Genomic DNA, 23,742 nt, shown 5'->3' with positions numbered 1-23,742 from the left:
CACACTGCTTTGAGCTCAATGTCGTTCACAGCAGGTTGCCTGTAGGAAACAGCGGAGCCTCTGCCCCACACTGTTGACAGTGGTGATTTACATGCACACCCAGCGCTCAGTTCACTTTATACCACCCACACATTGACAGGAGCTGTAAGTTCACACCACCTACACTATTGCACACACACAAACTCACCCTCCAGGGCTGTTTGACATTTGGGCTCCCGACCAATGGGCTGGCAAAAGGCCCATGGACATTTTTTAAAGCCAGGCCAGGTGCTTATAAGTGCTGCTTGCACACTCGCTCTCCCTCCAGTCTGCCCTGGGGTTCCCTCACACAGACAAACGAATACCTGCAGAGAAACCAGTGGGAAATTGTCACAATGTTTGGTTACGGCCGAAACAATTTCACCTGGAATGGAACTCTGAGAGAGCTGGAAGGCAGTTGCCCAACGACCTGCTTCACAGGTAGGCAAAGACTTAGAGTGTGCGTGCATCTCTGTGTGTTAGTGGTATGCAGTGGTATCCTCGGGTAAAAGAGAGAGAGGAGAGTGGATTTGGCAGCCTCTGTGAGGTTGACGACGAGTCACTGTGCGCTTCCACACATCAGGGTCAAGCCGACACGGGCAGAAATGTGAGCGTTTGGTTGCAGTTGAAGGATCGTAAAATAGAAAATTTGAGCGTTTAATGTGTTTTATATGGAAAATAAATAAATAATACTAATCTTTGGAGTAACACAACCTTTTAGCATGGCCATTAAGCCATCTTCATCACTAGGCAAGGCAAGTGTATTTGTATAGCACATTTCAACAACAAAGCAATTCAAAGCAAAGCAAGTGCTTCACATAAAACCATTAAAAGCATCAAAACATAAGGAGATTTAAAAACAACTAAGAACGTTCATTGAAACATTAAAAACAGTTATTAAAACACTAAAAAGCAGTGTAAGAAATAACAATCATCGAAACAATGACACGTTGCTGCCGTGAGTGACAAGATGCGAAGAATCACAAGAACGGTTATCTGCGGAGAGCCAAGGCGAATGTCTAACTTATGATGTTCACAGTGAAACTACGCCACCTGGAGGGGGTACAGATATACATACGGACTGGGTGAAATCCTCTGCCAAAAAGATGAAAAAGGGGTGAAGTACATTGTGGAGAGGAGATACTCCCAGACAGAAAAGGAAGCGCTGGCCATTGTGTGGAGCTGTGAGCATTTCCACCTGTACATCTATGGTCATCCCTTAACTCTAGTGACAGATCACAAAGCACTGGAAATCATATGCCAGGATTGAGAGATGGGGACTGAGGCTACAGCCCTACAACCAGCTGACCACATGTCTACATGTTTGACGACACCCCATCTTGTCTCAGACAGGTGACGGTACACGTGCACCAAAAGTAGCAGAGGAGTGTGTGAACTTTGGCATAGTGCTAGTGCAGACTTCTATGGACTGCTTCCAACTGGAGAGTACTTGTACTTTTCATCGTGGATGATTATACACGCTGCCCAGTTGTAGAGAGCGTCATTCCGGTCATGGACACACTTTTCTCCATGTTTGGGATCCCCAGAGTTGTGAAAACTGATAATGGTCCCCCATTCAACAGTGACCAGTTCTCCCAGTTTGCAGATCATCTAGGATTCCACCACTGCTGGATCACACCACGGTGGCCTAAAGCCAATTCTACAGCTGAAAGTACAGTAAATAGGTGTGTTTATCCGCCACACCTTGAAGGCCGGTCCGTGAAAATATTGTCTAACATGAAACCGGTCCGTCGCGCAAAAAAGGTTGGGGACCTCTGCTTTATACGACTCTGGTAGAGGCTGCGACCTGTCAATCACGGACCGGCATTCAAGGTGTGGCGGATAAACACGACGAAATAAAATGATACGATTGGCATGAAAACAAATATAAAATGCATAAAAAATACAACTCACAATACCGCTGAATCAGTAGGAGCCCTGAGCTTGTTTCTCTGCAACGAGACGGTCCCATCTGGGGGTGATGGGAGCCAATGACACCCGAAGTGTGTTCCTCGTGTCCAGTCTACTTCGTAATTTTGTTTTGATTGTTGTCACTGCAGAACATCCCGCTTCACAAAGATAGGATGTTGGAAATGGAAGCAGGGTTTTCAGTGCTTTAGTGGTGATCTCAGGATATTCAGCCTTGATTTGAATCCAAAACACCAGCAGAGTTGTTGTCTCAAACATACATTAAGGCCACCGTCATTTACAATCTCCAGCAGCTGATCTTCCTCTGTCACCACATATTCTGCAGAGCGGGCTTGGCGCGTCAGAATTACTCCTGATATTTAATTAGACTCCTGATATTGTCTGTTAAATGAAGCTTTCTTTTTCTTGGAAGTTGTCGGCTCTTCTTCTGTCTCCTCAGCGGCCTTTTCCTCTTTGCAAAGAAGTTCTCTAAAAGGGTTTTACTCATTTTCGCTAGTTTGTGGGCTTAAATTTTGAGGTGACGTATCACGTGACCGAGACAAGCGTCTTGCCATGTCAAGAGCCACAGGCGGATGAAATTGCGAGAGAATCCAGTCACTTTTCAAAATAATCTTTCAGACTCTGATAATCAATAAAACAGACATAATATAATATTTATTCTTTCTGTGCGGCCCGGTACCAAATGACTCACGGACCGGTACTGGTCTGCGGCCCGGTGGTTGGGGACCACTGGTATAAAGCATCTCTACATAAGTCTTCCGCATTCCAAATATGGTAACTTCCTTTCATTGATTGCAAAAAAACAAGATGGAGGGCTGAACTGAAGACTTAGTCCACTTTATTTACAGTCTATGGTTGAGGTCAATTCTGATATGAACCTCCTGTTGGCCAATATTAAACGATGATATTTGAATAACTTTGCATAATGTCTAAATTTACTTCAATCAACTTAGCAATGAACACTTGACATTAACATACGTCTTGGGTGATCCAATCCCAAATGTACGGCTCTTAGCACAGACGTGAATGCAACCAAGATGCATTGAGGACTCATTGAGATCCGGAACACTTTTAGCAGTGTGTGTGTGCGAATTGTGTCCTTGGGCCGTGTTGATGGATCATCTGCTCAACTTCTGCATTAGCAGAAGTACATACTCATTTTCGCAATCTCATAAGCTGGCTTTGTGCACAACCTCTGAAAATTTCAATAAAAAGCCCACGGAGACGTTTCAAACATCTGTACAGGGAAAGTCACCTCAAAAAGGCCGACTTGCTGTTTGGGAGTTCCCAAAAATTATGCTCTACTTGCACCCTCCTGTCAAACCCTTCCCCTCCATGCCAAAACAGTGACAGAAGGTTGAAACTGCACAAAGTATTTAATTTTCTGCCCAACGGATCCTGTGATGTTTATTATGCTGTAGATTTTAATTTGGACCCCAGGAAGAGGGGAAGCACCCAAGGTAAAAACTAATGAAGCTCCATTGTAAAGACTACTGTACATGCTGTAGGTGTATGGCAACATAGACCTTTACTGCTGTAGCTCAACAGCATGTCTCAACAACAAATTAAACACAAATATCACATGATAAATGAAATAAAAATAATTCCACAAAAAAGTGCCTTTACTATAAATCGACTACTATTCCTGTTGTGCAGCAGTGAAGGAAATTTAATAAAATGTGTGATAATTTTAAAGAATGAATGAAGAGTATTTTTTTAAAGCTCACTTAAATTTGTGTCGGCGGCAGTGACTGCAAGGAAGCTGTTACACCGAGACCCAATCACTCTCTCTCATAGGGAAACCAACACTTTCAAAAATGGGGTCTTAAGTAAGAAGGGCATTAACTCGGTAATGGTATGGTGAGAGTAACTGTAGTGTCCCAACACTATACTGCGATTAAAATGTTACTACAAAATAATAGATTTTGAGATTATTATGTTGTATTAGAAGTTATTCGCATATTAAGAGTATCAGAGGGGAGAATAGTCTTTCAGAGCCTACAATGAAGCTGATAAATAAGATTTTATCTGATATAATACAACCTAAAGGTTGAGAGAAAGGGTGTCTCTCTCTGTCACTGTTTGGGGTGTCTTTCTCGCCAAATTGTTTTCCCCGTTTCTTCAGTTTCTCTGATTTGTGGGTACATTTCTTGCAGAGGGCCCCCCCGTGCTTCAATTACAGTGTAATTTGCATCCTAGGTTATCAGTTTTAAAGAAGGAACTGTCCCATAAATAAAAATAACAAAAAAGGTGTGAAGCCCCAATATCAGCCTCTAGAGTCTAGAGCAGGGGTGGCCAACCCGCGGCTCGCGAGCCGCATGCGGCTCTTTGCCCGGTTTCATGCGGCTCTTACGTTCATATCGAAGTTTGTATTTGTGTTTTTTTAATGTTCGTGTTCGCTTCGCTTGAGTTAAATACGGTATTTTCGTCAAACGCGCATGTGCGGCCACAGATTACGTTCCTCGTCGACCCATTTAACGGCGAGACGGACTGTTTGAAAGCCCCGCTTTAAGTAAAAATGTAAAAGTCGGACAATTTACAAATATCCGTTGTATCGCGCAAGGCGGAGCTCCTCCCCGATCCGCACGCGCCGCGCACACCTCCACCAGCGTATGTGACAGCAGCAGCAGCAGCCCCCCCCCCCCCCCGCCGACAACCGGCCCTTTGGGGGCAACCATGATGCTGATGCGGCCCCAGAGCGACAATGAGTTTGACACCCCTGGTGTACACAATGTTCATTGTTGAAAATGACTGGCCTGTGGTCTTAGGAGTCAATTTCTGTCATTATCATATTGGTGTGTGACATTTACAATAAATCTGGCTGAGCAAAGGTATGTGTGTGTGTGAGGAAGGGATAGGGTGATGTTCATGTGTGCCCATGTGTATGATGTGGCTCTTTGCGGTTACACAGTAAAAAATGTGGCTCTTGGTCTCTGACTGGTTGGCCACCCCTGGTCTAGAGGTTGCTGTGTTCATTGCAACGCTATCAAAGAGTTGGACAAAAGAAACAACACACTGGTCTGTTTCTATTCTTGGAGCATTTCCCAGTTGGAGGGCTATCCATGTGCTGTTTGCTTGAAGAAAGGTCATGAAACCGATCATCTGGGGAGCAGGATGCTCGGTAAATTTCATGTGGCTCTGTCTGACTTTCCGTGTAAATTCTGAAATGATGAATCATTAGAGCAGAAGATAAAGCTGGATGCTTGTAAGATGATTGACAGTATAGGAAAAAAGCAATGCATTACGGATAGACAGAGTTATGCTTATTCTCTTTTCTTTTTTGCAGTTTTTTTTCTTTCTGTTCTTGTGAACCCCTTAATAATTTTACTTCTTTTGGACTCATTCAGGCAGCTAAATGGCATGCCCCAGTATTATACTCGCATAGACTGACAAATCACAACAAACCCATTGGTTTGTGGACTATGGTTTTGAAGGCTTGAGTAAGGCATTTTGGCCATCGCCATCTTGGTTTTTGGCCATCGTCATTTTCTTCTTCTTCAACCAGACGTGACACGAGAAGGCGGAGCCAAGTAGCCTACAGCTGAACACTGAACAAGATGTTTTCAGGAGACCAAAATCTACAGTTAACTTTAATGAACAAACCTGTCAATAACAAGGTAGCCCCACCCTAAAGCATATATACTGTGTATATATATATATGTAGTGTATATATATATATATATATATATATATATATATATATATACACATACATGCATAGCATACACATATATTTGACTCTAAACGGACCATCATTTACTAAATGAACATCATGCTGTATTGAAGAAGACTTGAAACTAGAGATTGAGACCATAAACTCATGTTTACAATGTTTACTGAGGTAATAAATCAAGAGAGAAGTAGAGTCATTTTCTCACAGACATAGTCTATATAACAAAGTTGTGTGATCAATTGGTCATGTAAGGGTTAAAACAAACTGTGCATTTCCTATATCCATTGAAGTCGGGTTTGCTCATTTAAAAAGAGGCCCTTCGACTGGCATGAGATGTCCATGTTTGATCGGAACTTCCATATTATGAAGCACCAAGGTGGATATATTGGAAATGTCTCTGTTGTATTAATGGATGTTGACTTGAACACTAAATTGGGTAATTTGAGAAGCTGCCACCCGCTCTCCTCCTGGTGAAGTAGTCTCCTAATAGCTTACAAAATCTTGTCTCATTTGTGGTAATAAACAGTAAATCCATGTAATTCATTGCCCCGATATTGCTATTTTCCAAGCCGCATAGCTGTCAGATTTCCCAGGACCCAGGGTGGAAGTGGAAGTGGCTGTGGTTTCATCTAAAGTAGTTTGGAAAAAACGCCAGGTCAGAGTACCCTTTGCGACGAGTGTCCCCATTCACTAAGTATTCTCTTCAGGTGTTTCTCACTTATGATAAAACCATGCCTACTGGTACAGCTGAATCTATGTCTTTATATCTAAGGCCAATCTCAAAATAAAATAGAATGAACTCCTCCCACGGATGTGTGTGCTTCATTGTTGTGTCATTGTTGTTGTTGAGCTGATCCGGAAGTACATTGACTTTTTTCTTGAATTTATTTATTTGTAATAGTAGAAATCTTGCAAAAAAACCTTTGATTAATTTTTCCCGACATGTCCCTTCCAGGGCTCCGTACCTTAAGCCTGGACAGTAAACTATTTATTTGATATCCCCTCAGGCATTAATAGCAGTCTACAAACATTTATTAAATGCTTCATACGACAGATATTAAAACATTTTTAGTGGTCATTAATTATCTGCAATAATAACTTCTCATATAAAGACACATTTTATATTATCAGTCTTTTATTTCGTTATCTGTATAATCAGAAGCATCCACGTACGAGTGCCCAGTATCTACTTACAACTTTATTGTAAGCAGGTAGAAACCATCTATTGTCATTGTCACCATTTTTGATATTTATGTACTGATTATGAGTGATAAATAAGTGGGTTGAAGTAAAATACTTGACTTTATTTGGTAGATTTTAGTCATCGTCGTATTTGTCACATACTTGTACAATATGTGCAGTGAAATGCAGAGTGGTGCATGTCAAAGTTAGTGTATATTATGACAATATAACCATAATGCAAATGACTCTGAAAGAAGGAACTTTGATTGGGTCTAAAATAGCAGCAGAAGTCCTATTGAGATGCATATCTCTGGCGCAGTTGAAATAGCTCAATGAAACAGCTGAAGCAACAAGCAGGGTCTTCCCTCATTATTAATGAAATTGAAACGCATGTGCGCGCACGCGGTGTGTGCGTGCGTGTTGAGCCGGGGGAATCCTGTCTGGGACAGAAGTGTGTGTAGGATTTCACCCGCGGATTAGTGTTCTGTCCCTGTAGGGAATGACAAGGTTCTATTTGAGTGTGTGTGTTTTGGATGCCGTGTTGGGATTATCCGTGTGTGTGTGTGTGTGTGTGTGTGTGTGTGTGTGTGACCTTATGAGGAGAGAGCACACTGTAAAGTTCATGTGGGCTGGAAAGTTTGCAATGAGCTGACTGGCTGAAAGTTAGGATAAAGGATGGGTATAATCAGTGTGTCCTTCAGCTTGACCCAGTCTGTCTTCATTACTCTGTGTGTGTGTGTGTGTGTGTGTGTGTATGTACACAGCATTCCCTCTCATCTGGCATAGGAAGAAATGAAAATAGAGATAGAGGTGCTGATGAGGGGAAAGACAGAGATAGTTTCTCTGTTTGGAGTGTCTCTGAACACCACAGGTCCACAGCAGATGAACATATAATAATAATGTTTTATAATTTATCAGAAATGTGAGATAACATCTGTATAAATAAATAATAGAACAGACTACAATGTCTATCTTGTCTCCAATTCCGTGACCTAATGTCGCCCTCTGGTGATGAAATTTGTTAAATTCACATCTGACACTAGAGAATATCTTTGAACAGGAGTTAGAGCACAGGTCACCAACCTTATATGGAGTAAAATGGAGAGTTACTTATTTGATATAATCTTCCCGAATAATATAAATGTATTTATTTGAACGTCACATTTTCGTACAAAGTTGTGTGTCTACCAAAGTGTTTGTTTCCCAGCTGAAAACGGCAGGTGCTCTTCTGAAAAGTCCCAGCTGGGAGCGCTTTGGTTGCTATGATATGGAATATCTGTGGAAGTAAAGATGTCGGCGTAAGGTACTTGCTCTGGATGATGGGAAGGCTGAAGCACTGAGAGAGGACGGACCCGTTGGTGTATGTGGGTTCGTGAGATTTTGTGGGCGAGGGAAACATCTCGGCAAGTACCATTGTTTGGTTCGAGATGAAGCTGGATGGAGCTAGGTTCAAATAGTAGGCTACTTGCCGTATTTTTCCAGCCCCTCCTCCACTGTGATCAGACGGCTGGTTTAAAACCAGGAGACAACCTCCGCTTCTGCTTAGTGAAACCAATGCGGAAGTGTCTTAAAACGTAATTTTCAGTCATCTACTGGCCAGCAGGGGGCGACTGCTCCGGTTGCAAAAAGAAGTCTGGTTGACTCTACTTCTCTCTTGATTTATTACCTCAGTAAACATTGTAAACATGAGTTTATGGTCTCAATCTCTAGTTTCAAGTCTTCTTCAATACAGCATGATATTCATGTAGTAAATTATGGTCCATTTAGAGTCAAACAGACCATAAAGCAGGGTATGCTTTAGGGCGGGCTTACTGTGAATGACAGGTCGCTGCTGCTACCAGTCGTATAAAGCGTCTCTACATAAGTCTTCCGCATTCCAAATATGGTAACTTCTGTTCATTGGTTGCAAAAAGTCAAGATGGCGACGGTGAAATCGCCAAACTCGAAGCTTCAAAACGGGAGTCCACAAAGCAATGGGTGACGTTGCGATGACTACGTCCACTTCTAATATATAATATATGGTTAAAATTCACAGACAGTGCTGAGCGAAGCCTCGTACCCAAAGTTTAACATTTTTCAACTCTCTGTGACCATAGAGGAAGACCCAACGCACAGCACTCTGCACAGAATAGATGCTCGGTGCATCTTCACGTTGCTGCGTACGTAGTATATTATGTATATGTAACTATTATGTATATGTAACTATGCGATGCCCCCATTGCGATGAATTCAAAAAAAATTACGCTTTGACCAAACTCAACCAGTGACTAATGATATTTTTAGAACGCGTTTGTGGGCACCGTGTTGGCTCCCCTGGGTTAGACCTTGTTAACCTTTTGTAAACCAAGCACTTGCAATTGCTGGTGCTAAAGCTTTATAGTTAAAAGGCTGCTAGCTAATCTATTAAAGTAAAATACAAAATACTGGTGCCAGAAAATGCAACAAAATACAATACATGTATTTTGTATTTAAAATATAGGAAATACTTTTTTCTGGATTTTCCATTTTCTCACAATTTGGTATAGCAGAGCATTCAGGTTTGGGCTATAATGTACATAAAGCTCTGGTGAACCCCACAAAAAGGAAGAACAGTCACAGAATGTCAGTGTAACTAAGCAAAGCTATTAAAAGACTACAACTTGATTGATTATGTATGTGTATATATATATATATATATATATATATGTTTTAATGGGACTTAACAGCCCATAAACTTTGGCTTTGTATCAACAAGAAAATATTCATCACATATGACATACAAGCTCCCAATCTCCCTCTTCCTATAGCTAGCTACTCGACTGCTAACTTGCTAAACACTGGCTATGCACTAACCTAGACAGTATGCTAGCGTCATTAGCATGTTAGCATTGATCGCTAGCTTGATATTATAACCATCACCATGCATATACAATAGGCTATGTAGCCAGACCCAGACATGAATTATACATCAAGCTAGTTGACATCTGTCACACTCAGATAAAATATTTAACTTGACAGACAATCCGTTGAACTTGAAGATCTGAAGACTGAACTCGTGAACTGTGTTTTGATTCTTGGAGAAAGTATTTTGAGTATTTTAAATACAAAATTACTCCACTCTAAAGTATTTTGTTAAAAATTATGTTCGATTTTTTATCGGCCCTATCAAATACAAATTACAAAATACTCAAAAGTAATTGAAATACGTATTTCAAATACAAGTAATAGAAATACTGCCCATCTCTGCACACACACACTACTCATATTTTCTTCTGAAACTGATACCGTTCATATCCAGGGCTGTGTAATTTCAGCATCAAGAGGAAGAGCGATACAAGCTGTTTCTTGCTCTCTGCCAGAGAAGTGTGAAGGGACAAGAGGAGGTGAAGAAGAGGGTCAGGAGCTCACATGAACTTGATTTCACCAACCGAGTATAGAACATTATGGCCTGGGGTGTGTGTGTGTGTGTGTGGGGGGTGGGGGGTGGTAAGCACTCATGTGACGGAGACCTCCCTGTCATCACCTCTAATGAGAAGCACTGGCCTGAACTACAGACGGAGGCTCAGACACATTGGATACCCAACACAACACATGAATGTTTGTAACTACGACTACCCTTTAGTTAGAGTTGTCATGGTCAATGGTTAAAAAGAAAAGCTAATACTGGCTGTCGGTGGGAAACATGACAAACATCAATGTCCCGTGTTAAAGTCCAACGTCTCGTTCCCACCACTGCCTCAGCTTTATTGCCGTCATACAGAAAAAATACATACTGTTCTCAAAAAATATAAAAAGCACAAAGTCGATTTGTAAAGAAGTAGACCAAGAGATAAGACCAATATTATTTTCACTCAGAGGTTTTGTAACTCTACCATATCCACAAGTATAGTATTAATGGTCCCTCTTCTCTACCACCTACTGAAGAAATTCTCTTATTTACTTTTTGGTAGCACGTTACATTACAGCACGTTAATAACGTTTTTGATAATAAAGAGCTAATAATGACGTAATACAATCTAATTGCAAATTCAATAACCATGTGATAGCTTGGAAGGGGTATATCTGGGTCATACTAGAATCTAATTTATGTTTCAGGGAAATAAGGGGCCACAGACAGCAGGTAACCTGAAAGGTGCACTCGGTAGAGTGCACATATCTGCCAGGTGTGTCTGCAACGACCACTGCTGTATCGTGTGACTGAATGAATACAAAACACAATTGGCTGACCCCCGCCTTGGAACCAATGGGCTGTAAGGTGTCGTAAAACACACTTCATTCAAACTTAAAAACAAGCATGGATGAATGCATGTATTCACTATGAAGTCCCTGTATAGCAGTGGTTCTCAACATGGTCTGGCTGCGGGACCCACCATCACCCCTTAATGACAATCCGCGACCCAAATCAAGGAACATTTTCAACGTCTCAAATTTATTTAATGAAAATAACCTGTCCTATGCTGTGAAATAGCGGGTGTCTATCAGCATTACAAGGCATTAACTCCAAATACTGTTAAGGAGTGTGAATGGACGGCACTCCGCTGCATAAAATAAAAGCAACAGATTTTTTTTCTTTCAGGCAAAGGCCCAAAAGTGGGTCGCGGACCCGTTTTCAGTGGGTCGCGGGCCTTTGCCTGAAAGAAAAAAAATCTATTGCTTCTCAACCCACCAGTTGAGAATCACTGTTGTATAGGACACATACAATCTTGCCAAAATAAAAAAACTCACCAAGCTGTCTGCCCGAGCAGCGACTGAGTGGAGCTCCTCGGCTGTGTGTGTAGTGGTAGTAACATTAGCTGATAGCTGTTAGCCAAACACAATTAAAGTGTGCAAACTGTTTTCACCCACTGTGTCTATGGCCACAGAGCAGCGGCAGAGAGGTACTCAGCAGTGTGTGTGCTGGTACCTCTGTTAGCTGTTAGCCACACAACACACAATAAAAGTGGGTAAACAGTTTTCCTCATACACATGCAGTCTATGGTTTCTCTCCTCTGTGTCTCTGGGCACAGAGCAGCAGTTGGGGATCAGAGATGTGTTATCACATGCCGACCCTACCCGCTTGGGGGGGGTTGACAGCAGTGATTGGGGGGGACAGCAGGCAGTCAATGACAGGGAGCCATAACTAGCCACCCACAATATTATGCAGTGTGCTGCAGCAGAATGCGAGATTAGCCATGGACAGACACAAAGGTGCTCACTCACTCACTCACTTACAAAAGTACACACGAGCGGGGTAGCATGATCCCCTGGCGGAGATAATAATGGGGAAACACATTTAAAGATAGCAACGAAGCCAAACTATTTAGTAGTGGCATAACAATAGCTTGGTAACCTCCTGACAATACAATGGTTATATCACTGCAATATCTGGATTAAAAATGGTATTATGGTGATAACCACATTTTAATTACCATAAAATTCATACTCCCTTCTGAAGGTACTGTACAAATATAAATACAAACATATGGTGTTACCCAGAAACAGAAGCTTAGTTGCACTGAATCACACAGTTGTCATCTCATTGGAGTCTGGTGATTGCAATGAAAATGTGCTAATTTCAAAATAAATATTTTTACCAGACATCAAACCCCTTATTGGTTGAAGTCTTCCACTGTATATATTTCGTGTCCTGCAGCTGCCCGACCGGGCTTGTCAAGGTTTTTTTATAGTGGCGGCCTTTTCAACACTGCAGCACAAATGTTTTCTGGAGCGCTTTATCCTGGAGGGATAGGGTTACACATGCACGCACGCACATACACACGGCTGCCCACACATTTATTTGTGTTCATGCATTTGACAGTGTTCTGCAACACGAACAAAGCCCCACGCAAAACTGAACAAATATACTTTGCTTGTATTTTACAACAGGAAGCAAACAGGGTTTTCTGCCATATTAAAACAAAAGACACACTCTGGAAGATGCGTAGAAACACATACTGGACACATATTGAATATACTTGTACGCAACAGTGACGCGCACACACACACACACACACACACGCGCACGTACTGGCCCTGGGAGGTATTCCCAGCCAAGTTTAATTCAGGGAGAGTCTCCATGTCGCTCTCTCTCCTTAGACACAGCAATAATGCATGTGCCGCGTCTGTCTCTGTGTGAGAGAGGAAAACGAGAGCGACAGATGCTTTAAGTTCCTTGTGTGTGTGTGAGGCGCTGTGTGCACAGTGGTGAGAACACACTTTGGATTTGCCTCGGTGCTGCTGCCCCGTCTTGTTTTTTTCTATTCGTCTATTGGTCAGTCCGTCTGCCTGTTAATTTGCTTGTCTGTCTGTTTAACACTTTGTTAATCTTTATGCCTGCCTGTTTATTGATCTGTCAGTTTAGCAGTTTGTTTGTCTTTCCGTCTGTTTATCTGTTAGTTTATATTTCTATTTGCCGGTTTATTTATCCGTCTTTTTAAACATGTTCTTATATTTCTGTCTGCCTGTTTATTCATCTTTCTATTTGCTTGTCTATTTATCTGTCTGTTTAACAGTTTGTTGGTCTTGTTGTTGAGATAAATGAACCTTTCTGTTTCATAGTTTGTTTATATTTCTGTCTGATTGTTTCTTCATCTGTTTGGTTAACCGTTTGTTTGTCTATCTGTTCGCTACAGAAAGAGGCAGACCCAGCATGACAGCCTCCACCAGCTCCTCCAGCGGCTTAGAGGTCCTCTTCTCCTCTCTGCAGGTAGGGATCCACAGCGTGTTGTTTTACAGTGTTGCAGAACTAATAACATGGCTGAGCTGTTCATTTGTTTACTTTTTAGTTAGTAGTTATCTTCTCTTTGCACACATCAAAACACTATAGGAGTTCTGAACGCTTGTTGTTTCTTTCATAAAAGTTCATAAAACCATGAGGTATTCGACTCAACGCATAGCACAATATGTGAGATTGTCAAACTGTAAGTGCTGAGACCATAAACAGCAGAATTATGTTTCCCAAGTAGATTTGGGGATTTGTTGCTGCATGCTGATATTTCAGAGTACAGTGTGTTCTCTGATAATTGACCTTCAGCATTATCAAAAGCAGGAGTGGGTAGAGTGTTGAAATACTCAGGTAGAAAAAGAAGTTAAAGTATTAAAGTAGTACTACTTTGAACAACAGTACTTCATGTAGTTATGTGAAAGAGACAATGTGGCGTCCATCTTTTATTTTTCATAAAAAGCAAAGGAATGTCATGGCCTGGAAATCCAGAGTCCCTCTGATGAGTCCGGTGCAGGTTTGGAGATAATATGTCTCTCAGAGACGTGCAGAGAGGACATTTTAAGTTTCATTTTTAAATTTGTTTTATTTAGGAAAACCAAAACATTCTGAACTGAAGGACCACTTACTAGAGGTTTCACATAATACCCGAATAGTCAACACTGTGCATCGTTGTAGACGTATCGTTCGTCTGTGTCTAAAACTTCATTAGATTATAATGAACATTAAATGACATATAGATGTTTTGATGAATAATGAAAACTTACAACTTTCCAATGGAACCCAATCAGAAATGCTTTATTAAGTGTTTGCACATACAAGGAAGTTAGCTTGGTGATCTGTGCATGATAATAAACACAGTGCAATAGTATAAGACATAATTAAAAATAAAAAATATGAAAATGTACAATAGAATGGGATAAACTACACAATATAAAAGTACAAGAGGCCTCGGACCAAAATGGCGGCTGAGCGGAATCCTCCCGAGGCCGCACTACGCAGAGGCTTCAAAGCCTGGCGCTGACGGAGAAGCGGCCCGTGATGCTTGGGGGGGGGGGCGCGCAAACATCTTACACACAGAGGCATGAGGAGAGAAGAAGCTGAGAGCAGACCAAGGCTTGTGTGCATTGTCCACACGAGGCGTAAAAGAACAGCACTCATGGACTCATCGTGACGTTTTTTCAGAAAAGGGGGACAAAGGACACGTGCTGCTCATGACATGAGCCAGTGGCTGCAGCTGAGCTCTGTGCATGCTGGTCTCATCCAGAATTCGTAGCTATACCTACAGACATTTCTTTTATGTTATCCATGTGATCATGAACGAGGAAGTATAAAGTCCTCAAAAGCACACACAGGGGGCAGGAGTATTGGTCCATCAAACAACAATCTTTCAGCCAGGAGACAGCTGTCAACATACATTTATTTATCACGTATCCTTTGTAATGTAGTTACAGCGCTTCTGTGGTTGCTTTAAATCAAGAGATAATCTGAGTTCTCTGGATTATACACCTCTTCAGTGAACATACTGATGAAATAACATCTTGGAGCAACATCAGTCACAGAGTTTGATTCATCTGGCCTGATAAACGACATTAGCATCATATTGCTAACCGTTTTTTTTATTTTTTAAGCTACAGCTTACTCTATTTAACGACGTTCTGAGTAGGTGGAAGCAGCAACCCCGTAGCCCTGTTGCTATTAGTTTAACAGCGTTTCCATGAATCAAACAAACTAGCTGACCAGCGGCTGATATCAAATCCTTCTTCTTGTGAAGGATGTTTAACTCAGCACTACTCTTTGCCACGGGTATGGCAGACGTAAACAACTTCAACCGGCTCCCAGAACGTTTAGAATGTAGGCCAGTGCTGTCGTAATGTGGCCGTAAACCATATATCCCATGAGAAGCAGAAGGAAACAATGACAGAATGGAAGGAAATATCCTTTGTGTAATGCATTCAATCACATACAATCCAAAGATAGCTTCAAATATGTGTGTGTAAAAACACTGTACATGTCTGAGTACATTTGGTTATTTGGTTATTGCTGTATCAAACATGTATCAAATGTGCAATAAACCTGAGCCACTTTGCGTAATGTGGTTTGTGGTTGACACTGGAGCCTTGGTGAGTGGGGGTGACGTATGAATACAAATCATTTGGGCCATATCCTCTGCTCTCTTATCAACATGAGGTGGTCCTGAAGGAAGCAGGGAGCTTTAAGGGGGGACACCCCAGCCAGAAAGATTGTTTTTCATGATCCATGATTAAATTTCAGAAAACTGAAACTAAAATAAGTGTCTTAATGTGCGTAATCAACTGGGGAAGTGTCATGGTGATCTATTGCAGTGGTTCTCAAATGGGGGTACGTGAAGGCACTCCAGGGGGTACGTGAGATTTTTTTTAAATAGATTTATTATAAGTTCATAAACTGAATTTTATATTCAGTAGGCTTTTCAATTTAATTATCATAAACCAGGGGTCGGCAACCGGCGGCTCCGGAGCCGCATGCTGCTCTTCGGCCCCTCTGTTGTGGCTCCCTGAGTCCTCCGTCCACACAGTGTTTAAGCATCGTTTGAGATGATCTCCGTCCAGACTTAAACACCTGAAAACGAATATCATGTGACTATTCGCGTACACTGGGCATGCAGTGGGTGCCGGTCCTACTGGTTTTCAAACCTACTGGTTTCCTTCCGTGCATGTGTTGTGTTCGTCACACATTCACAAACATATTGCTGGAGATCTAAAAGCCACATTTCATATATATTGTGGGGATTACGATTGTATAATTGAGCACTACATCACAGCCACGTATGAAGAAATACATTGAAGAAAATATATTTATGGAAAGATCGCATCAACCTGGATTCGAACCCTGTCGAGTAAAATAGTAATATATTGAAAAACGGCCGCGCTACGCGATCCGCCACCTGCATCTTACATCGATATTAAGCGCCTTTCCCTCCATGTGGCTGATCATGATCTGCAGACCTCCATCCTCGGTAAACTGTCGATGGATAAATCCAAAAACAGAAAAGTCACGGAGGAAAATAGAGAGTTTAGTTCTGCGTGGACGTATTCATTTGCTTTCACTGCGAACGATGCTGGCTTACCTGTATGCGAGAAATTTGTGAACAACAAAAAATGTAATGTTGAAAGATGCTTCCAGAACAAGCACACAGCATTTACTGGAAAGTATCACGCTGGAGACGAGAGAAAAAGAGCGATTCCTCAACTGCTGCAGCAAACTCTCCTCTTCATCAGAGTTATAACACGTAAAAGAGCAATAAAATGTCAACAAGTGTCTTTATTCTTATTCTATAATTATTCTTATTATTAATTCTTATTATTAATATAAAACTTTATAAGCTGTGATATCAAATAGCTTTTGCGGCTCCAGACAAATTTTATTTGGTGGAAAATAGAGCAAAATGTCTCTTTGGATAGTAAAGGTTGCAGACCCCTGGTCTAAACAATGCAATCTGTTGACAGTTTAATAAATCAGACACTGATGATCTTTTTTTCAACCAAAAATGCTTTGCGCTGGTTAGGGGGTACTTGGCTGAAAAAATATTTCACAGGGGGTACATCACTGAAAAAAGGTTGAGAATCACTGTATTAGTACAACGTCTACCCTATTCACCTGTAGTAATGTATGACATTTTACAATCAATGTCTTCAAAGGTCGCTTTCGCTTAGACTCTGACCCACAAATCTCCACTTCAGTAGTATATTGGGTCAATGACATGACGTGCATATTTTTGTGTCCGAGTCCACTATTTCCTTTTAAAATAATTGTATCAATTCATGACTTATATCATTTCATTCTATAAAACCTATCCAGTTGTGATACATTTTCAGTACAATCAAATAATATATATATTTTATGTTTTGGCACCTCAAACCCTGAAAATGTCAGGCGCTGCACCTGTGCTAGCAGATGAACAGACTAAGAAAACTATTAAAGGTATTTAAATAATACATTCAAAATAAAATACTATGGCATGCTTTTATTGTTGAAACAATTCAAATAAACCAAATGTTTACAAATACCAATAGTTTTAAGCTGTTGAGATAATTTAAAAACTTTTGTCCAACAATTTGAATGTTCTCAAATGTCAGGGTGGCACAACTGTAAAGATGGGACTTTTATTATGAAATTAAAGTGCAGAACAGTAAACAGGATATTGCATCATCTAGAGGAGCTCAACTGACCTTTATAGCAGAGTGAACATGTTTTTATATCTCTTTTAAATAGATAAAAATAGCTACTTTCAACTTATAGGCTGGTACACTTTTCATGTCAGAGCAGTACAACCAATGTAAGACTAGAAACATGTTATTGTATCATAAATGTCTTTATTCTATTTAAAATGTATACGTATGAAGTTGTTAGCAAGAACAAAAGCTAATGCTAGTGTCCTAGTAGATGTCTGTTTAATTGGAAATAAGTTGCAAATGTCAGGTGGAGCAACCAGTAAATCAGGTGGAGCAACTGCAAAGAATGTCACTATATGACATCATAGTTAAAGCTCTAACATTATTTACTAATTTTTCAAATATTTAACAGTGTTGAGTTAAATATATTATTCACTTTCATGATAATAATGAATATTTTATGCCAGTTTTTTAGTTCTCATATATATCTTCGAGCTGTGGTCTGTTGTTTGATGTCATCCGACATGTCTTCAATTCGTCTACTTATAGCAGGGGTCACCAATTGGCGGACTGGATCCAGACCCAGACACCGTTGTATCCGGACCCAGGACCTAAAACCGATAGATAATTGAGAATTATTACATTTTGACGCAGCGCTTCTATTTTAACCGGCGGATCTATTCCAGCGTTTACAGCTTGTTACTTGTTCAGCGGGGCAGGAAACACACCGACCAATGCGTTGTAATTAACACATCATGTGATGCAGCTCAGCATATCAAATATGAGTATTCTGACAAGTTTCCTGACTCGAGTGAGGTGTTCACACACCGTGACACACGGGGCTGAGACGAGGAAATATACTGCAGAGCAGGGACATTGTTACAGGAGTCAGAGATGTCATCTCACGAGATGATCTCCAAAGAGAGAGAAGTGTTCTGAGAGACCAGTCTTTGGTTAAGAATGGACAGACTCCTTTAGGTGAAATCTTCACACGGTGTACCCACTCACATCTGAAATGAATTCACAGAAAATAAACCCAAGAGCCCAATATGATCAGAATCTAACACTTTAAATCATTGCCCAATATTGATATTAACAGAGAGAATAGAGCAGAAACAAGTGGTTTAATAACCACAGATAAAGTCGCACACTAGTTTATCTTATTAGAAGATGAGAAAAATATAATATTGTGGCTTTTTTGATTGACATCACTTCACACCTGAATGAACTGAATTTAAAGCTGCAGGACAAATCAGTGAAATTGATTTTTCTAAAATGAATTACTTTATTTTAAGATGCATGTTTTAAAAAGCTTTCTGTTATATCAGTTATTCTTTAATCCAGCCCTCATTTTACTTGAAATGAGAACATTTATTTATGTATTTCTATGTATTATTTATAATCCATCCAGTTAAATTTGAAAACTGAGAATAATAATTGTTGAAATATAATTGATGTGTACTTTCTTTATTTGATTTGACAGTTGTTGACTACGCAGAGATGTTACTACTGCTAGACTTCTTGAATATATATATATATATATACACACACACACACACACACACACACACACACACACACACACACACACACACATATATACGGCACTACATACTGCAAGTTAGATAATATTGTAATGTTCCGGACCTTTGCACTAGGAGATTTTCTCTATCTGGATCTTTTGGAACTTGAATGGAATACCCCTGACTTATAGTGTAATTTGACAGAGCTTCAAATGACGTCTTCATGCTTTCTTGTGCCAGAACCTTGCTGCACAAAACACACTGAGGTTTTTGCCCTCTTTTGTAAGAAAAATCCATATCTCATGTAGTCCGTGTTGTACTTGCGTTTCGCTCAATTAGCACATGAAAACAAACTGTGTGGGTGTTCTTCTGTACTGTGAAATGACGGGTGTCTATTAGCATTACAAGGCATCGCGACCCACCAGTTGAGAATCACTGCTTGAAGGGATACTTCAACTAAAAAATTTCTGTTTGAATAAATGTTGGGAAAATATATATTTTTTTATAAATATGTGGTTGTTCCACCTGACATTTTTTAGCCTGTGAAGTAAAAAAAAAATACTGTTAAAAACGATTTAAAACACTATAAAAAGTTGGTTCATAAGGCGGGCGACTCCTCCTGGTAGCAAAAGTATGTTATGTTATGTTGTGTTTATTTTATTTGATATGGACATCACAGTAGCATTAGAATTGTAACATACATTTATGCACAAAGCCCAGATGCACTGTGTTAAGTGTTTGTAGCAAAATGCTAATTTACAACACCTGTCCACGGGAGGCTTTTTTTCTTTTTAAAAAGAAGTTCAAATGGAAATGAAAAGAAGTTCAAATAGAAAATAGGAACAAAGAAAGAAAATATATCCACAGATACATACACAAAAAGCGTCAGTTCCCGTTTACTGAGGCCGTGTGTTCACTCTGCTGGTGTGCTGGTGTCTTGTGACAAATTCATTAAGCAGGGAAGGAGCATGACCATGTAAGCATTTAAAAATAAGCTTTAAGTTGGAGTATCTTATGAAGCTTTCAAAGCTGAACATATTGTGTTTTTCTAAGATCTGACAGTGGTGCCACCTCATTGGTTTTTTATCCATAATTTTTAATGTCTGGTTATACAGTGATATGATGGGTTGTATAGTTGATTGTGAGGCTTGTGACCAGGTAGTGATGCAGTATGATAGGTGTGAGAATATCATGGCATCATGCATGTAGAGCTGGGCTGTGCTGAATGGCAGATATTTTCTGATGAATCTGAAGCAGTTGAGATTTGATTTAACTTTTTTGCTGATATTACGCACTAGTTTATCAAATTTGAGTCTAAGATGATTCCTAAGTACTTCAAAGTAAGTCTGGTTGTATAGAAGTCTATGAGAAAATGACTCTACTTCTCTCTTGATTTATTTCCTCAGTAAACATTGTAAACATGAGTTTATGGTCTCAATCTCTAGTTTCAATTCTTCTTCAATACAGTATGATGTTTAAAATGTATTAAATAATAAAATAGCTATAACTTTGTGATTCTGTTTAGGCCAGCAGAGAAGGCTTTGCTGGCCCTGACGGCCCACCACTGGTTAAATGTGAGAACCCCATGTCCCCAGGCCCTATCAGAGACATACCGAGCCCAACCCAAAGGGATCTGCGTTGTACTTGGCTGCAGAAGTAGGTGGCAGGATGCTACAGATGGTCAATAGGTACATTTTACATAACTTGTTCCATAATCACAGATGCGGTTACCTCTGTGTTTAGTAGCTGTCTCTCATTACAGTAACTCAACACAACTCTGCACTTTGTCCCTATTTAAACGGGCAGATAGTTGGCCACCGGCGAGGACCTCTTCATTCAAAACACATTCTAATGAGGGTGATGTTTAGCTAACCCAACAGATTTCTGATGGAGCAGCAGAATTTAATCAGCCACAAATACCAGTGCACCTTCAGTCACAGTGAGACCAATGTGAACTTTCGGATGGGAAACTCCTCAGGGTAGATTGGGCGGTCCATCAACATGTAGAGTAAATCAGATAGGCCCATGAAAACCTAGATCTCTACAGCTTCTAGCCGGGCAGCTATTTTTTCGCCCTCACACAGGCCTGAGGGGTCGCATCATGGTAGGTAGTCTCCCCTTGGGGCCCCATGCATTTTAGTATGTGCTGAATCTGAAACAAAAAATAACTTGTATAGAGGCCACCAAAGTGCATTTCACTGCATTAATGCAGATTGAGGTTAGGCATTATTTTTTCATAATATTTGTTGTACTTTGCATTCATTGTATATTTTTATGTTTGTTTTTTTGTCTCTGCAGAATGCAGGAGATGTGGAGAGCACCTTAAATATCCTCAATGTCCTGGATGAACTTTTGTCTGCTGGTAAGCTCAGATCAGCTTTTGACCACTGAAGTGCATTTGACATGGCAATATCATGTAGGGCAGTGGTCGCCAACCCGTCGATCGCGATCGACAGGTCGATCTCGGAGACTTTCCCTGTCGCTCTCCAAAATAAAATAAAAATAAATTAAAAAAAAAAGAAGAAAAAAAAATCCTGTGCTTTTATTTTGAAGGGGATTTTGTCTGCAGCCTGTCTGCTCATCATCTCCGCTTGTGTGCACGTCTCAGAACGCGCAACTGGTGGGCCCACCGAGGCGGGTCTATGAAGCAGTTTAGCCAATTGCTGATTAAAGATATAAATGAGTGACATACAATTTAGCCAATCAGCCTCCTCAAATATATTCAGAGTGGGGCCAAAGCTGCGCGTTCTCGTCAGGAGAAGTCTCTACAGGCGAGCGCGAGCACTGCTCCTCCAAGACCCGTTTGAGAGGAGAAGTTTGACGGAGATTCTGCAGTTAAAGAGCTGATCCGAGATCAGCCTGACCTCACAATCAGACAGCAGACTAGCGGGAAAGGGAAGCAGAACATGAAGCTTCTCTACTAGCTGCACCAGACAGGTTTGGCTAGCTGGATGATGTCATGCTAACAACTTATTTAGCTTTAAAACAACGGGGACAGATCCAGCACGGACAGTTAGTGAGTGAGGGATGAGGAGGTAGGGAAACATGAGAACACCAGAGTAGGGAGTGAGGGATGAGGAGGTAAGGAAACATGAGAACACCAGGGTAGGGAGTGAGGGATGAGGAGGTAAGGAAACATGAGAACACCAGGGTAGGGAGTGAGGGATAAGGAGGTAAGGAGACAGACACCTCACAGACTGCCTCAGACTGGCTGTCTGTGCTTATGAGCCGAACTACAAGGCACTCACAGTGTTCAGTCACAGCATCACACTTGAGTCACATGACTTCTGATGGCATTGTGATGGGACACAGAGCTGAACTGCACTTACATTAGTTGCACTTACTGAGAATGTTGTCAGAGTTGTGTTGTAACGTCAGTTGATAAATACAACAGTTAATATTGGTCGTTCATCCAGCCTGCTCATTGCAAATGTGTTTTTTCTTGTTCATATTGTGTGCGGTTAACAAATAATTTCCTTTTTATGTTGCACTGAAATTAAGTAATTTAGTGTGTTCTTGGTCACATCAATTTGAAAGCTGGACCAAAGTGATTGATTTCATTCAATTACAAATACTGTTGGAGGTTGGATGTTAAATACATGTCTTCCTGTCCAGAAAAGTGTAATTGACCCTTGATCACTATTCAACCACCACAGTGCAACTAGTCTCTAAATATTTAGTTAGTCCGATTTTCTCTCCAGTCTACTCAGTGGTTAGATTGAATAGGTTTACACTGTGATTTGTCACTCGAAAGAATGTTCAGTTGATATTCCAATAGTGCTAACCCTCTATTTCTATTGTGAAGTTTAAAGAAGAGCTTTGCTAAAGCAACGCATTGCCTGTTAATTCCAGCTTGTTATGGCTGCAATATACAGCAGTTGACACTGAAACAGGAAGCTTTTCCTCTGCACACATTTTAATGCTAATTTTCCAGTTTCTTTTGCCAATGAATGGTGATTTCTTCTGTTCTTATTCAACGGTTGTCTCTTTCTGCCCTTTCAACTGTCATTTTGATTGAACCATTGTACAGCATTTTGTTCTCCATGTACAATAGTAAATAACATCTATTTGTAAAACGCTACAACCTAAAAGCATGAAAGACCATTCAGACACATGGAGTAGACCTCTTAGGCATCTGACAGGACCCAATCAAGCTTTCGGTAGAGAAATGGTGGTTTTCAGCTCTCCATTGATGTTAAACTCATTTGCTTTAGGTCATCATTTTTTTACCAAGTCTGTTTCTGCTTTTATCCACCTCAGACACACTTGGTTTTTTTTAGGTTTTTTTAAGTGCAAATTGAAAATGCTTATTGAAAGAAGGTGGCTGGAAAAACACTTGCATCTTGAACAATGCTGGGTTTTCCTCCACTCCACTCTGCTGTGAATTGAAATTACCTCAAAGTAAGACTGAAAGTCAACACTTAAGCCTCAAAGTCTGTGTTTTATTTCCAATCTAATCTGCTCACAGAGCCAACAACAAAAAATAAAATGTGCCAGACCACTGAAAAGACTAGTTTGCCCCACCAGCCTTCCTTTTAAATCAAACAGTTTTTCTCTGCCCAACAAAGAATTAGTTTTGTTTGC

General features: G+C 40.6%; 1 protein-coding gene and 1 long non-coding RNA gene across 4 annotated transcripts in view; one reads left to right on the top strand and one right to left on the bottom strand.

Moving 5' to 3' along the window:
* Window positions 1-11,757, bottom strand: part of LOC306698752 — a 44,841-nt gene extending 33,084 nt beyond the window's left edge. The window contains exons 1-2 of one of the 2 annotated variants that reach the window (XR_013767156.1): window positions 11,507-11,757; window positions 188-344 (exon numbers count right to left, since the gene is read on the bottom strand). This is a non-coding gene — a long non-coding RNA (uncharacterized lncRNA). The remainder of the gene's footprint in view (window positions 1-187; window positions 345-11,506) is intronic. The other variant, XR_013767157.1, reaches the window with a different exon arrangement.
* The window catches only part of agbl1 (AGBL carboxypeptidase 1), a 158,173-nt gene continuing 134,733 nt past the window's right edge, over window positions 303-23,742 (top strand). Inside the window, exons 1-3 of one of the 2 annotated variants that reach the window (XR_013767155.1) lie at window positions 303-459; window positions 13,393-13,466; window positions 21,457-21,520. Coding sequence is in view for 1 of the 2 variants with exons in the window: in XM_079163217.1 (XP_079019343.1) it covers window positions 375-459; window positions 13,393-13,466; window positions 21,457-21,520 (223 nt within the window). In the remaining variant the exon portion in view is untranslated. The remainder of the gene's footprint in view (window positions 460-13,392; window positions 13,467-21,456; window positions 21,521-23,742) is intronic. The other variant, XM_079163217.1, reaches the window with a different exon arrangement.

This window comes from Pholis gunnellus, assembly GCF_910591455.1.
Source record: "Pholis gunnellus genome assembly, chromosome: 7".
NCBI classification, from domain to species: domain Eukaryota; kingdom Metazoa; phylum Chordata; class Actinopteri; order Perciformes; family Pholidae; genus Pholis; species Pholis gunnellus.
Note: the sequence above shows the minus strand (reverse complement) of the source record. Positions and strands in the feature narration are given on the sequence as shown.